At 42.6% G+C, this 14097-nt stretch overlaps 1 protein-coding gene and 1 long non-coding RNA gene across 2 annotated transcripts; one reads left to right on the top strand and one right to left on the bottom strand.

Annotated features, from left to right (window-relative positions):
* The first annotated feature begins 234 nt into the window (after window positions 1-234).
* Window positions 235-1604, top strand: LOC134185225 (uncharacterized). The gene is made up of 3 exons (XR_009970778.1): window positions 235-281; window positions 1107-1247; window positions 1304-1604. It is a non-coding gene; the product is annotated as an uncharacterized LOC134185225 (long non-coding RNA).
* Window positions 1605-1684: 80 nt separating this feature from the next.
* LOC134185215 (uncharacterized) lies at window positions 1685-4169 on the bottom strand. The gene is made up of 2 exons (XM_062652999.1): window positions 2621-4169; window positions 1685-2549 (listed from the first exon to the last, which is right to left on the bottom strand). Exons 1-2 carry the CDS (start codon window positions 3020-3022, stop codon window positions 1842-1844), a joined length of 1110 nt encoding a protein of 369 aa, XP_062508983.1. The 5' UTR covers window positions 3023-4169; the 3' UTR covers window positions 1685-1841.
* Between the last annotated feature and the right edge of the window lie 9928 nt (window positions 4170-14097).

Raw genomic sequence — 14097 nt, 5'->3', positions numbered from 1 at the left:
ACAAGAAGAAAATTAGTTGTTTGACAGGAGCGCACGCACCAATTTTTAGCCCTACACCAATTTATTTTTATTTTATTCTGACGCATGCGCTTTGTAGTAACTACAGTAGTATTATTTCTGCCAAATCTACGTATGTAAAGCATCACGATTGTTATAGGTCTCGCAGAACTAGCAAATAAATTATCCGGGCATCTAGACTGTATCCGGGCATCCAGACTGCATCCGGGTAGGAAAATGAGTATCTAGCTAGACGGCCAACGACGTGTTGCTGGCGACGGGAGGTATGCACTGTTCAGTTCTTCTGTGTAGTGTGCAGATTTATGACCGTTGTCTCTAGTCGGTTTGTTCAGTGCTGCTCTGCGGGCGTTAATTAATTTACTAACTAACTTATATCTAAACTCTACAAAGTCTTTAATTAACATTTGCCTACTACTGTTGCGGAAGGCTTTTGCTTGCAAGAAGAACTACCTAAAATGTATACTTAGCTAATATTTATATTAATTGTAAAAATAAATAAAAAAAATTGGCGCGCGCGCACGGATGTCTGAGCCAAATTTCCTAGCAAACAACTAATTTTCTTCTTGTGGTCGTAAGTTAAGTGTGAAAACGCCAATACGCATTTAACTAGTGCGCTTTAGAGTGCAGTGTGAAAATGCCCTATCTAGATCTGGGGGGCGTTTATCATCTACCCGCTTTCCTAATTTTCCCATCGTTTTGCAAATATCGAAGTATTAAATTTTTTCGAAGCCTCTATACTTTTCCATGGCCACCGGTGGATCTAGGTGTGGTTTTAACTTTTAGCCGAGATTTCTGTTTAAACTGTATTACTTTAGATCAATCAATCCGTTCTAGTTCTAGGTTTTAGTTCTTACTGTCACATAATACTTTAATTAAAATACACGAGAGATACGTATTGTTCTAGATTTCTGTAGCTTTCTTGCTACTTACACGTAGGTTAGAAATACATTAATTTGAGGCTCCAATACATATTCAACGCATTGGTAATATCCTTTAATTTACACTAATCAGTTGACATTTTATCAGTATCCTAGCTTGATAGTTTCGAGTGCTAACGGGTAATCACTAAAAGATTGTGTGATCCTTAGATAAGATATTCCAGATCCGATCTACTTCTAAAATGTATTCAACCATCGTTACTTCGGCATCATCAACAATCCTAGTAATGTCTAATTTATGCTCTGTTTACTACTTACATCTGTAAATGAAGCATCCTCTAGCTGTCGAAGGTATTAGCATCCAATTAAGTAAACAATTTATATAAATGCTGTTTTGTCTTTTCTAGAGTCAGTTACGATATTTATTGTTTGCTTGCTTTCTCTCGTGACAATAGACATCTAACAGAGTTGCCCAGGGTTGTCAAGCGAATTAATGAACGGGTCATGACATTTGTGGTCTGATCGCTTCAAATTGCCGTACGAAATGATGCAGATGCAATTAATTAAGCGGTCTAACTTTCGTTATACACTTGCCGGAAACAAATAAAATGAGGTCAATCAATTTCTCTAAACTTATTTGTTTATAGGCGGATCTAAAGAAAGGTTAATTCAACGCCCACGCGGTACCCGCAACACCACAGCAAATAAATAAATAAGCATCTGATGCGGTAATCAGCCAGATGTCACAAGCCAAGCGTAACGCTGCGCATCACAAGTGCAAGGTGCATTACAAATTGAGGAACAAACATGTTTCATCGTCTTCTAGGGAAGTTGGCTACAAGACTATTAACGACACACTTACATGTAACGTAACTGAATTGAACGTTCAACGTAACATGCAGTCTTCAAAATTAGTATAGTGTTAGGTATAGAAGAGTATACGGTTCATTGATATGCTAGTTCTTGTTCTGCATTGTAAATGATTTTCTCGATCCACTCTTTTACGTTGAGAACGTCGATAGACACTTTCCTTCCGCAGTCTAGCAGTCTGCTAAATATTTGGGAAAGAAAGCTCTTGCCGTCAGTCGTTTTAGAAATCGATATGCCCCACGGTGAACATTGGCGGTCAAACAATCTAGTGGAGGCGGTGTTAGAAACTGCGTTGTGGTAGACCTCCTCCGTAGTTGCATTTACCACAACATTGTTTGCTAGACAAATAGGTTTGCTCTCGCTCCACGATTGCAACGGTTTGAGAAGGCGAACGAGAGCGAGATCGCGACCATTCGATTGATTCCAAGTGGGGTGAAATGTGATTAGATTTATGCGAGAAATGCGTCTCTTCTGTTTCTTTAACGAAGTGAGCTCAAGACGAGCAGGCGTATTGCGGTACCGCTGGACACAGCGAGAGGATGTTGCTGCCCATTCTCGGTCGACGAGGACAGCACCACATCCTCTATGTCGTTGTAATGTGTCCGTCAGCGTTGCGTACCATCTCTTGTCGTCAGTTTGATGTTGTGGAGTACATCTCAACACGGACTTTTTCTGTCTTCTGCTGTGTGCGTACCCCTCGGGTTCAGTCGATATCAAGCGGTCTTCCTGGCAAAATGTACTACTGAATCCCAGAAGCTGCCGTACTTCTCTTTCTTCGTCTACCTGAAAAGTACATGGAAGTTTTATTTTAACGTGGTCTGTCGACCTGCAAGTTTTCATTAACTTTAAGATACCTTCTTCAAGCCATTTCGCTCCGTTAACCAAATATTGGGATGTTTCTTAGATTTTCTGATAAACACTAGACTTTCATTCGCTTGCGCAATGAGTCCTTTAGCTCGTTCTTCGAGGTACCCTGCAACTCTCAATGTCGGAGTGGAAACGTATCCTTTCAAAGTGCAAAGAACTTGAATCTTGGTCCTGTTGGCCTTTGACGAAGACCATCGAAGAACCCTTACTCTCGCAATAAATTGCGCTCGCTTTACAAGCTGTCGCAATGCGTCTAGGGATGATTGGTTCTGTCGTTCTGATTGGTTCTGTCGTTCTGATTCGTTGTCGTAATCAAAAGAATATTCCTGACACGAACACTTGTGAAGCACTAGAACCACGCCAATGACTGCTAGGAAACGAAACCTCATTGTCAGCTCTGCAACACAAATGACACACAACCACAGTCCCGGTACATACTGATATAGAACGCATGGGACCACCCGCAGATACAAGACTGAAGAAGGCGTGGACAGTCTACATGGATATCGATTGGCTTATGTATCCTGTTTACAAATGACATCTAAACGAGATACAAATTGGCAGGAAGTGGTTTCCGTCTGTAAACTAAACTTATCTCGAACGACGAGTAAATTAACGATCATACATCGCGCTCTGCATGGTCCAAAGTTATAATGTATTGCCTCGAGCTTGTATTCTTCAAGTCGGTGGAATGGCATTTTGCGATGTTAGACATATGACGTCACTAGTCAACCAAATATCTGCTAAATACAGAGTTCAATCAGAGTGGCGACCACAACTACTGGCTTTGGCAAATTCCTTTTATGTCAACAGTGCATGGGTTGTTTCCTGTGCGGTGCTAAACTATATCTCTCGCTCTACTGATCAGTTGTTCCAGTTCTATCTGGTTGCCCAGAAAATAAATAACTCTTATGCAACGTACACTGTGGGCAGTTTGTTCCATAGTCATCTTGAAAGCCACAGCGTGCGGTTGAGCGCATGGCAACACACTTGTTCGAATCTATCTTATCTAGTCTAGACAAGTATTAAAATCACATTTACTACGTATACTATTTAATATCTAAAAGCTCTGTGTAGTATTTAGACATTCATGCCAAAACAAAAATACGTGTGCCTGCACTCTAATTAACTAATGCAAGATAAAACAAATTTTTGTGGCGGGTGCACTCAGCTGTGTTGACATCTGGTCAAGCAACAATGTCTGGCTAAAGTTCAACTATTGTTAATTAATTAATGTACGGTCTTCAGAAGGCTTGTTTTTCTACTGAAACCTCAGTACACAGTGACGCTGGTCGCCGGGTTTGGTAGCAATCAGACTACCAACTAACTACTCTGTTCACTACAACGCCACTTTACAATGAGGTTTCAAACGCAGGAAAAGAAGTTTAAAAATGATTTAGAGAAGATTTGATTTGTAAGAACAAGAGACTTATACCAGTCACACCACTAGCTTACCAGTATCTTTTCTCTCTAGTTAGCGTTTTTCCTAATTACAAATTTGCTTAATTTGGTATGATATAAAACGATTATGTCAAAGACATATCTATAACTTTCCGTCACATCCAAAGTTTGAATAATTTGAATTACTGGCTATGTTTAATTATCCTGTTAATTTAGCTGTAATTGCAAAATTGATTATGTACAATTTTTATTAATAATTAGAATTTTTAAATATTTAGTTTTAATGGGTAGAAATTAACCTTTATGGAACAGGTCATTAATCAACATGGTAGGAATTGTCACAGTAGTCAGTAGCATCACGTCATGCAAAAATAAAGACTTTCTTAGTTTTTTAGAATTAGTGAAGACATCAAGATAAGCATAATTTAGTGTCTAGATGGTCTTCCTGCGCAACATGTGATAGTAAAAACTAAAGTACAATGGAGAAAACTGATCAATTGGCCTTTTATCTACAATGGTGTATGACTCAGCTACGCATACGTCAGTAGACCTTCTGTATTAAGTTGAATCTAAATACAATATACGTACAGGTCTTTCCAAAAGTCTGTCGCCAAAGGAAAAGAATAAAAAAACCCATTATAGACCATTATTCAATTTATCAATTATCAGTAAGTTGACCAGTTAAAATCGACGTTCAAAAGGATACCATTTGCATTCTTAGCTAGCGCTTTCAGCACAAAACCTTTGTGCATTTCTGAGCATGGAAGCATGAGCATGGGACATGTACACCCTGTACACGAACGGCAGTTCCTTATCCATTTGCCATTTTGTGCACGTGTGTGAGTGTCTGTGCACGTGTGTCTGTGCACGTGTGCACGTGTGTGTGTGTGTGTGTGTGTGTGTGTGTGTGTGTGTGTGTGTGTGTGTGTGTGTGTGTGTGTGTGTGTGTGTGTGTGTGTGTGTGTGCATGTACATTGTTTCCAATATTGTTGCAATTCAGTGTCAAGAGTCTAGAGACACTAGCATTGTAATGGCTTCTAGACATTTTCTTAATCACACGATTGCACAGTTAAAGACAGATTCTCAGCATCCGCAACAATAATTTGAAGTTTATGAAAGGTGTTTAATAACTGTTTTCCTTTTCTGTAGAAGAAGTAAGGACTTGGTCCATCTCCTCTGGAGCTTAATACCTTCTTTAAACTTTACTCAAGTCTTGGTCAGAAGATAAATTAATTAAGAAGCTAGAAGACGATCGATGTGGAATTAAGACCCATGGGATGAGTGACTGATACGCACTGACATAAACCCAAACATAAAACATGCAGTACTACTGAATGTTTGCTTTGTGGCTTTGTCTGTAAACTGTCACTGCTGAAAGAGACCTAGCAAGGTTTGTCTAGATCTCCGTTACGCAACAAAAAGTTGATTTAATTATAAAAAAGTTGGAAAATCGGTGAAAGAAAGTTGCAAGCCAGGCTAAAAGGTTGACCTGCTGATGTTGTTTTACACATGCAATGACATGCAGAATTTTCCTAAGCACTCCAGATTTGTGCTGTTATTAGATTATTTGCTCAAAAACATTCTATAGCTACGGCAGCGGCAGTTGCAGCTCCAACCCGCGCACTACACGGTGGACCGTATCCGGATGGGCCCGCAGCACCTGGGCCGCCAGAAGTAGAGATTGCCCTTCTCGTCGCGCATCAGCATGTCGCCTGTGTGCAGCCAGAGGTTCCACCACGCCGCCACCGTCCCGTCGGGGCGGCCCCAGTAGCCGGCCATTGTCAGCCACGGCTCGCGCGGACGCACCACCGCTTCACGAAGAATGATCATGTGTGTGTGTGTGTGTGTGTGTGTGTGTGTGTGTGTGTGTGTGTGTGTGTGTGTGCGTGTGTGTGTGTGTGTGTGTGTGTGTGTGTGTGTGTGTGTGTGTGTGTGTGTTACGCATGCTGAGAATAACAGCAGTCTGACTTAATTGTATTAATTAATTGAGACTAATGACAGTTTGCAGAATGTAGCTATCCTTATTTGTGACATGTTTGAATATCTACTACCTGTGACATTTCAAAAATGACGTCATCTTAGTTTGAGTGGCTTTGTGCTCTCTGTTTAGGCAACTTCATTTAATTAATTAATTAATTAATCTACCTGACTGATCTGTCTCTTTAGATAAAATTTAAACAGTGAAATAACAGCTAGATGACTGATCTGCATATGTCAAAAGAGAGCATGAAGCCACTCAAACTAAGACGACGTCATTTTAGAAATGTCATGTATCAGTAGATTAAATTCACTACAAACATTTCACAACTAAGGACCAGTATTCTGAAAAAAGAAGCTAATTGAAAACTTCAGTCATATATGATATCTGAATAAAACGACTTGGAACACTTTATTGAGCTAGTTAAAGTCATTTGACCAAGTTGAAATATTTGCTATAAATTAAATTTGTTGCATTATGGTGACCATTTGCAACGAACCTCCTTTTGTCCGTCAGAATTTTGTGCCATTAGTTTGATTTGGGTGCTGATTAATTAATTAATAATTGATTATTTAACCGCATTGACTAGTCGTAGTGTCACCAATCATATTAGACTGCATGGGCATTGTGATAATTATGATGTGTCTAGCTATAGTAAAAACACGGTCGTATGGTCGCACGTCGGACAACTACAGTACTATACCTTAGCCCGGTTAGCGGGGGCCTCGAGTAATAGTATAGAAGCCAAGTCTCAAATTCTTGCAACCTTCTTCCAATAATTTGAGACTTAGGCATGTTTATTACGACAAGGTAACAAGACGAACCGATGTTAACCTTTCATCAAGTGTTGCGAAGATACTAAACGAGAAACTCAAAATGTGAGAGCGCATATTGGAAACGCGAGGCTGAGTCAACATTCAGTACAGAAAAACAACCTCAAAATTATTTTAAATTGCTTCAAGAACTTTATTTAGGACTAGCATTATTATTTATGCACTGTGCGTTAGCTAAATAAAGTACAACCTATGCGGTGTATCTTCGAATTCGTTGTTGAATCTAACGTGGGTTAGAACATTGATTCATCCGTGTTCTTTCTTCTGTGATGAATGAAAAATTATTAAAACGTCTTTTTCCACAAGCTGTCTGCACCCTGCTAAGGGTATGTCCAACTGCTTCAGGCTGTGTTTGTCATATAAGACCGACAGAGACGAGTAATCTGACTCCGTTCAGTGAAAGCAGCTGGAAGACACTTGTGAGCGCTTTCACACACAGGGCTAGCTTGAGTTAACTTTGGGTCAGATCCAATTACCCCAGTCGTGTGAACACCAGTCTATAACTAGTAAACCCAAGTTAACCCCGGTTAAGACTGGGGTTAAACGAGGGTTAATTAAGCTAACTCTGTAGTCTCGCGTGGCCAGACTCTTCCCGCCTACATCCTGCCGGTGGGAAAGGGTCTGGTGAACTGCCTTTGAAGTTTCGTTCGCCGCACTCAATTACTCCTCTGCATTCCGGGGGACTAAATACCTCTTTAGTGGTCGACATTGATGCCTAAAGAAAACGACTAAGCGCGCGCTTATGCATGAGATCATGTCAACGGAGACACGATAACGATCGCATACTAATCATATTATGGTATCTATTACAGCGTGAAGATGTACATGTGACAGAAAGAAAAACGGCCTACACGTGACACTGTACGGACATCGAAGTTGTGTTGTACAAGCTTAAGTACGACCAGTGTCACGCACCGCGCGTCCGCCGGTGGTGTGATCGATTTCTGAAGGTTCTCTTGCTAAGCGCTCGCCGTCGACGCGAAGTCACCGGTGAAAGCCGATGGTGAAACGCATGCAGCTACTAACAGTAACAGCTAGTCGCTATTCGGGCAGCGATTGCTGCTACAACGCTAGCAGTACCCAAATGAAGACTGTAGGATGCATGGGTAGGGTTAGACTCGAGAGTCCAGCCGGTCATCTCCCCCCGCGGCGGAGGAAGACCGGCTGGAGACATTCGTCACTCAAACAAACCGCCGACTCTCTACGCTCCAATCAGAGTGCCGTTCAATGTTTGTGCATCCTCGATAGGGATGCACGTCGCTATTGGCTCTTTGCTAATGTAATTTCGCTCTGACGCAAGTACGTGTAGTCTCGACACGTGCCATCCAAGTCTACGAACAACAGGTCGACTCTTCCCAGCTCTTCTCGTTGTCTGTCTCTCGCTCTAAGAGCGCTAGACTCAAAGTTTACCACAGAGGCCAACCAAAGGTCGACCGCAATGTACGCAAACCATAGCTCTGCACGTCGCCCTGCGTTGAGTACAAATACCACGCTTTGTGGATGGTCTACTCGTTCAATGCATGCAACGTACGCCACCCTAACGGACTAGAAGTTGTTTTGCATGCGCTGCCTAGTCCTCCAAGTACGAAAAGAAGACAAAAGAGAAGACGACATGCAGGTGTAGCTCACACGCTAACAAAATGTGATATCAGAAAGTAAAAGCAATTGACTACTCAGTTACAAAGCCATTAGTAGAGAGCCAATAGCGACGGGCATTGCTATCAGCAGTTATCGTAAATACACGTGCACGCACAAACACTAACCAAACGTGTAAAATCCTGATTGGAGGATAGAGAGACAGCGGTTTCCTTTGAGTGGCGAATGTCTCCAGTCGGTCTTTCTCCGCCGCGGCCGGGGGGGGGGGGGAGATGACCGGCTGGACACTAAAGCCTAGGGCAGGGTCTGACAAATTAGCTACAAATGAACGTCTTTCCTGTGTACCACCTACCTGTACGTAGTGTGATGGACTATGTAGCTACCTAGCTAAAAGCTAAGTACGGTGACGTTAGGTGGAAGGAGATTTGCGTCTATACTGATCCACTAAACTCACCAGTTGTTCTAATCGATCGAGTTGTACGTTGGTGTGTGGTCGATTCGCGTGTGTTGCGGCGCCTGACGTGGTACACTTGTTTGTTGCAAGTTTTTGTTCATTCGGTCCGTACGGTGCGTACTACTAGACGGTTTTTCTTTCTTTCTGCCACACGTACATCTTCACGCTGTAATAAATGCCATAATATGATTGATATGCGCTAGCAAGGGGGCATTGCGATCGTTATCGTGTCTCCGTTATGATCTCATGCATTAGCGCGTGCTTAGTCGTTTTCTTTTGGCATCAATGTCAACCACTAAAGAGGTCTCTAGTTCTTGGGGAGTAATTGAGTGCGGCGAACGAAAACTTCAAAAGCAGTTCACCAGACCCTTTCTCGCTGACAGGATGTAGGCGAAAAGGATCTGGCCACGCGAAACTAAGCTCCGAGAACGTAGGGTAAACAGGGTTAAAGCGGGTTCGAGTAGAGGTAAGCGAAGACACGCCCTAATATATGCAAAAACACGCCTTAGAGTCGATTGCGCCAACGTATAAATGGCTTCTCTTTCTCGTGTTCGGCTATCGGCGTTACTGCTTTCCTATTCTCAAGAAGAAACTTCAAGCAATCGATGTATTTGCTCTACTCTAGATCTTCTGCATCTAATTACCCGTGTTCTACGTGTGAACGCAAGTTGGGTGGAGTGGGTTTATCATAACTCGATCTACCCGAGTTATCCTATAGCTAACACGAGTTATCCTAACCCGAGTTAGCCCGAGCTAATCCTAGTTAACTCTGTGTGTGAAAGCGCTCTGTGAATGCAGCAAACCTTCGCAGACTGGGTTTGGGACTTTCTACAGTCTCGTAACGCTGATCGAACTGGTTACCTAGCACAGACGATGTTACCAGGATTATACACATAAGATGACTCTAAAACGTATATTCAGTGTTCACTAGTGCTGTCAAGAATGCAGAAGAGAACGATGACGACATCCAGGACATGATCAGTCTCACTGCAGAGTCTGCACGTGGTAGTGATGTTGCCACGTGCACGCCTTCTTTAGTCTCAACTAGAAAAACAACAAGCATGGAAGTCATGACTAGCTTAGAGTCGTGCCTTTCTGTGGAAAGGATAGGTTAAAAGTTTCGCAAGAGAAAAACAACAAGCGAACCTCTTTCTCAGTGTATGACATTTCAGGCTTCATCGGCAATCAAGGAAGCTGCTATTCTTCGGGGAGACAAAAGAATTATTAGAAAAGTACAAGCAAGGCTAGATTCGATTGCTGCTGAAACAAAATACCACCGCTCATGCTACGCTGCATACACTGACAAGAGAGCTTTCGAAGTTGCACAGGAAGATGCTGAAGAGGAAAGCGATCGTAATCCCTATCAACGTGCATTCCTCGTACACTTGAAGACGAGATTAAACGAGAGGTGATCGATAAGGCGGACAGTGCTGTTGCGGAAAGAATGCGTGACCTTCGCGACATGCAGCTATACATCTCCCTTCAAGAGGTGAGGGTGTAGTTGCACGGGACTACCGTTCTGCTAATCCGAAGTTAAGAATTCAACGTAGTTTTGGAGACAAAGTGCTGTTTGTTTGTACCTCTGTTGTAGAGTCAGAGGTATATAGTCCTTGAATCTGAAGTGCATAGCGCAATATTCTAGTTCGTGCTGCTTGCGTTAATGTTGGAGACGACGATTCATCAACTGATGACGGAGATCTGAACACGAATTTGCAAGACCAGACAAACATAAGGCACACGCGTCCCCAGAGTTCTATGGATCTCTTCAATGCTGCTATGTACCTCAGAAGTGTGATACTTTCTAGAAGAACACTTTACCACAAGTCCCACATGCCGGTGATCATTTAGCTGACACCACTGACGCACCTGTCCCATTATACAACTTTCTGTCATGCATGAAGATGCCACCATTTCACTAACCGAACGAGCACCAGCTTAATTCAAGAGCATGTCACTCGCACGTTTTGTCTTTGTTTCAGAATCTTGTGTATTGCACAACTCATGGTGGACGTATTAGGACGTGTAAGTTACGCACTTTGCTTTACCACTAGCCGTATGTCAACTTCCAACAAGTCAGCAGGTTGTAACTTTGCTAAATAGATTCGGTCATGGCTACTCCAAGGCAAAGATCCTTGAGTATGAAACTGAAATAGCCGAAAATCTGATGAGCCTGAGCCGAAATGACGAATGTTATCTTCCAAGTATAATTGATGATAGCCAGTTCACCTGTGATATTTTGTAGAGACAACAACGATCTCTTAGAAGAGACGTTGTCTGGCAGGGGTATACTACTCACTGTACCAACGGTATTCTAGTACAATTAACGCAGCATGGGTACTCCGTCAATGCATTGTTCTATCCCGTCTTTGCAAGCGACAAGCAAGAAGAGGAAGATCCGCTCTGTGCAAGCACCAGAGCGAGTAGAACTTGAATACAATTCAGGCGTTCGTTGTGGACCGACGCCTTTCGTGATTTCTAAAAACCTAAAGCTTAATACTTCTGTCTGTCAAAATCTTCCCACCAGCTTGAATCTTGCCGTGGTTTATTTTACGATGACGTGCACAGCACAGCATGTTATTAGGCCAACCAGATAATAAACCACAAAGTGTGCCAAGCTGGCCGGCATTCAATGCCATAGCGTGTTCAAATAGTCAGGTCACTGTTAGTACGGTGTATTACTTGCCTGTGATTCCAGAATCACCAACGAAGCTAGCCACTGTTCACGAAATTCTCTTGCGGTCTTGTCGAATAGCCCATAAACTGCAACAAAGCCATGTCATCATAACTATTGACCAAGCTATCTATATCAAAGCAAAGGACATCGTATGGAAGCATCAGAGTTCTTTCTTCCACGTTGTTTTGCGATTAGGCGCCTTTCCACACTGCCTGTGCGTTTCTTGCACTATTGGAAAACGGTTCGGTGATGCTGATTTACGAGAGCTGCTGGTAAAGAGTGGAATTGTCGGGCCATCTACTGTTGAGAGTGTTCTGACTAGAAACAACTACAACCGAGCTGTTCGCGTACACAAATCTTGTTTGAGGCGTTGATGAGAGTGAAATGGCAGGCCAACGAATCAAAGGTCGCTGAAAGTGCTGATATAATTATTATAACCAGTTTGTGAGAGCTGCATACTGTACTAAATGCAATGCGTGGAGATGGAAATTACAACATTGTTCATGATTTCATCAGGCTTCAAAACCTTCACAAATATATTTGGAACAGCAAAAGTGATGAACAAGAAAACTCGATGTCAAGGTTTTGGCAAACCTTACTTAGACATGCTGTCATCGTTACTTCACTTTATTCAGGCAACTCGTGAGCGCAAGTGGCAACTGCATCTGAGCTGCGTTAAACGCATATGCTGCCATGGTTTCTTGCATACTGTAGATAGAGCAAACTATTCTCGATACCTCTGTCTATTGGTGGGAAATGGTTCGCCTCCCAGAAACACACGCAACAGCCTATGAACATCTACCGAAAGGAGAGTTTTGTGCTAAAAGAAGTGACTCTACTACTTTTTTCCGAGTGCCAGTTGATCAGTTTATCGAACAGACAATAAACCGAGACACCAAAACAGCAGGAGGCATAGTGGGATTCAGCTTAAATCCTAGTACAGTTCACCGTTGGATTGTCACAGCGCATGAACGAGCACGTCCATCGCCAACGCTTGTAATGACCTATATCTGGAACCGCACACGTTCAGGAACGTAATCTCGAAGATAAGCACAGAGTTGTCAGCGTCAAGAGTACAAAAAGATGAAGACGATGTCTGCAAACTGATCAAGACTATTGAAGCTTGGGTCAGCCCGTTCAGTGAACGAGAATGTATACGTAACGCTACAGTCAATTTGGCGTCTAGTGTTACGGCTACTGAAGATCTGGAGCAAGACCTGTTGCGCTCCTATGCCAGTGTACGTTGGAGACTCAGCTTTCACATCCTTTTAAGAGGAACGATTGGAGACGTCAAAAGACCGTTCCATAGTCCATTGGAAAGGCTACGTTGCAAACGTTTGCTAGGCTTTCCTCAGTTCCGTTCAAACTAGGCAGAAATGAAGTTGTGTTAATTGAGTTAAAGGCTGACCGAGCGTTGTTTGCACGTCTTTTGATAATGGCACATAGAAGAGCAATTAACATGCGTAAACTGCTGAGTTTTTTTATAATGACACATAGAAGAGCAATTGACATGCATAAACTGCTGAGTTACTCACTTGGGCCAATTTCTTGGTCTCTAGCCGCTGCTGCTGGAACACTTTCTAAGACTGTAAAAGCGAAGCTGTTGCTTCTTATTGAAGGAGATACACATCCTGTAGAATATGTACAAGAAGTATCAGCTTGGATTATTGACGGTATGGCGTTACTTCAGGCATTCCTTGCTCTACCCAGTAATAGCAGCTCCGTTCACCTGGCCAACTGACCTCGTGTTCTATCAAATAACGTCTGCTTTCAAGTCTGGAAGCAATCGCGTTGATTTCGTCGTAGATCAGTATCCAATCATGTCCATTAAAAACTGTCAACGTTCTAGACGATCTCGTTCCGGTTCAGTAAGAACGAACAATACTACACTGAAACCATGTAGTCAACTCCACGACAGTGGAAAACGTATTCGTCCAAAGGGGGTAATAACTCTGAGCTAGCAGCGTTCCATTCTAGAGAATGGCAAGAACCAAAATATGCATACACAAGCATTGTTTGAAGAGGAACAGTATACGTAACAAGTGAGAAAGCGTGTTACTGCCTGACCAGCTATAACGGAAAAATAGTATCAGTATGCGAAGACGACGACTTAAGCGGGTGTTCCCACGAGAAAGCAGATACGCGAATTCTACTTCGTTCCAAGCATGCTGCCGCAAGAGGCTATTCAAGCATCACTATCAAGTCGCCTGATGCCGACGTTGCTGTACTTTCTTGCATGCTGTGCTCACACTTCTCAGGATTGAAGATCTCTTTCAGAACTGGTAGAAAGAGCGAACTAGATTCATTCCAATGCATTCAATTTCTGCAAAATTGGGTCATGATGTGTGCAATACAATAGTAGGCATGCATGCTCTCACTGGCTGTGATTCGACAAGTGCGTTTGTCGGAAATGGGAAAAAGATAGCCTTTGATTTGGTTAAGCAGTCGTCAAAGTTTCAGGCAGCAATGTCTTAGCTTGGCCAAGAATTTAGACCATCGGAAGAACTGCTGCATGTTTGTGAAGAATT

Source organism: Corticium candelabrum, chromosome 1, assembly GCF_963422355.1.
Source record: "Corticium candelabrum chromosome 1, ooCorCand1.1, whole genome shotgun sequence".
NCBI classification, from domain to species: Eukaryota; Metazoa; Porifera; class Homoscleromorpha; order Homosclerophorida; family Plakinidae; genus Corticium; species Corticium candelabrum.
Note: the sequence above shows the minus strand (reverse complement) of the source record. Positions and strands in the feature narration are given on the sequence as shown.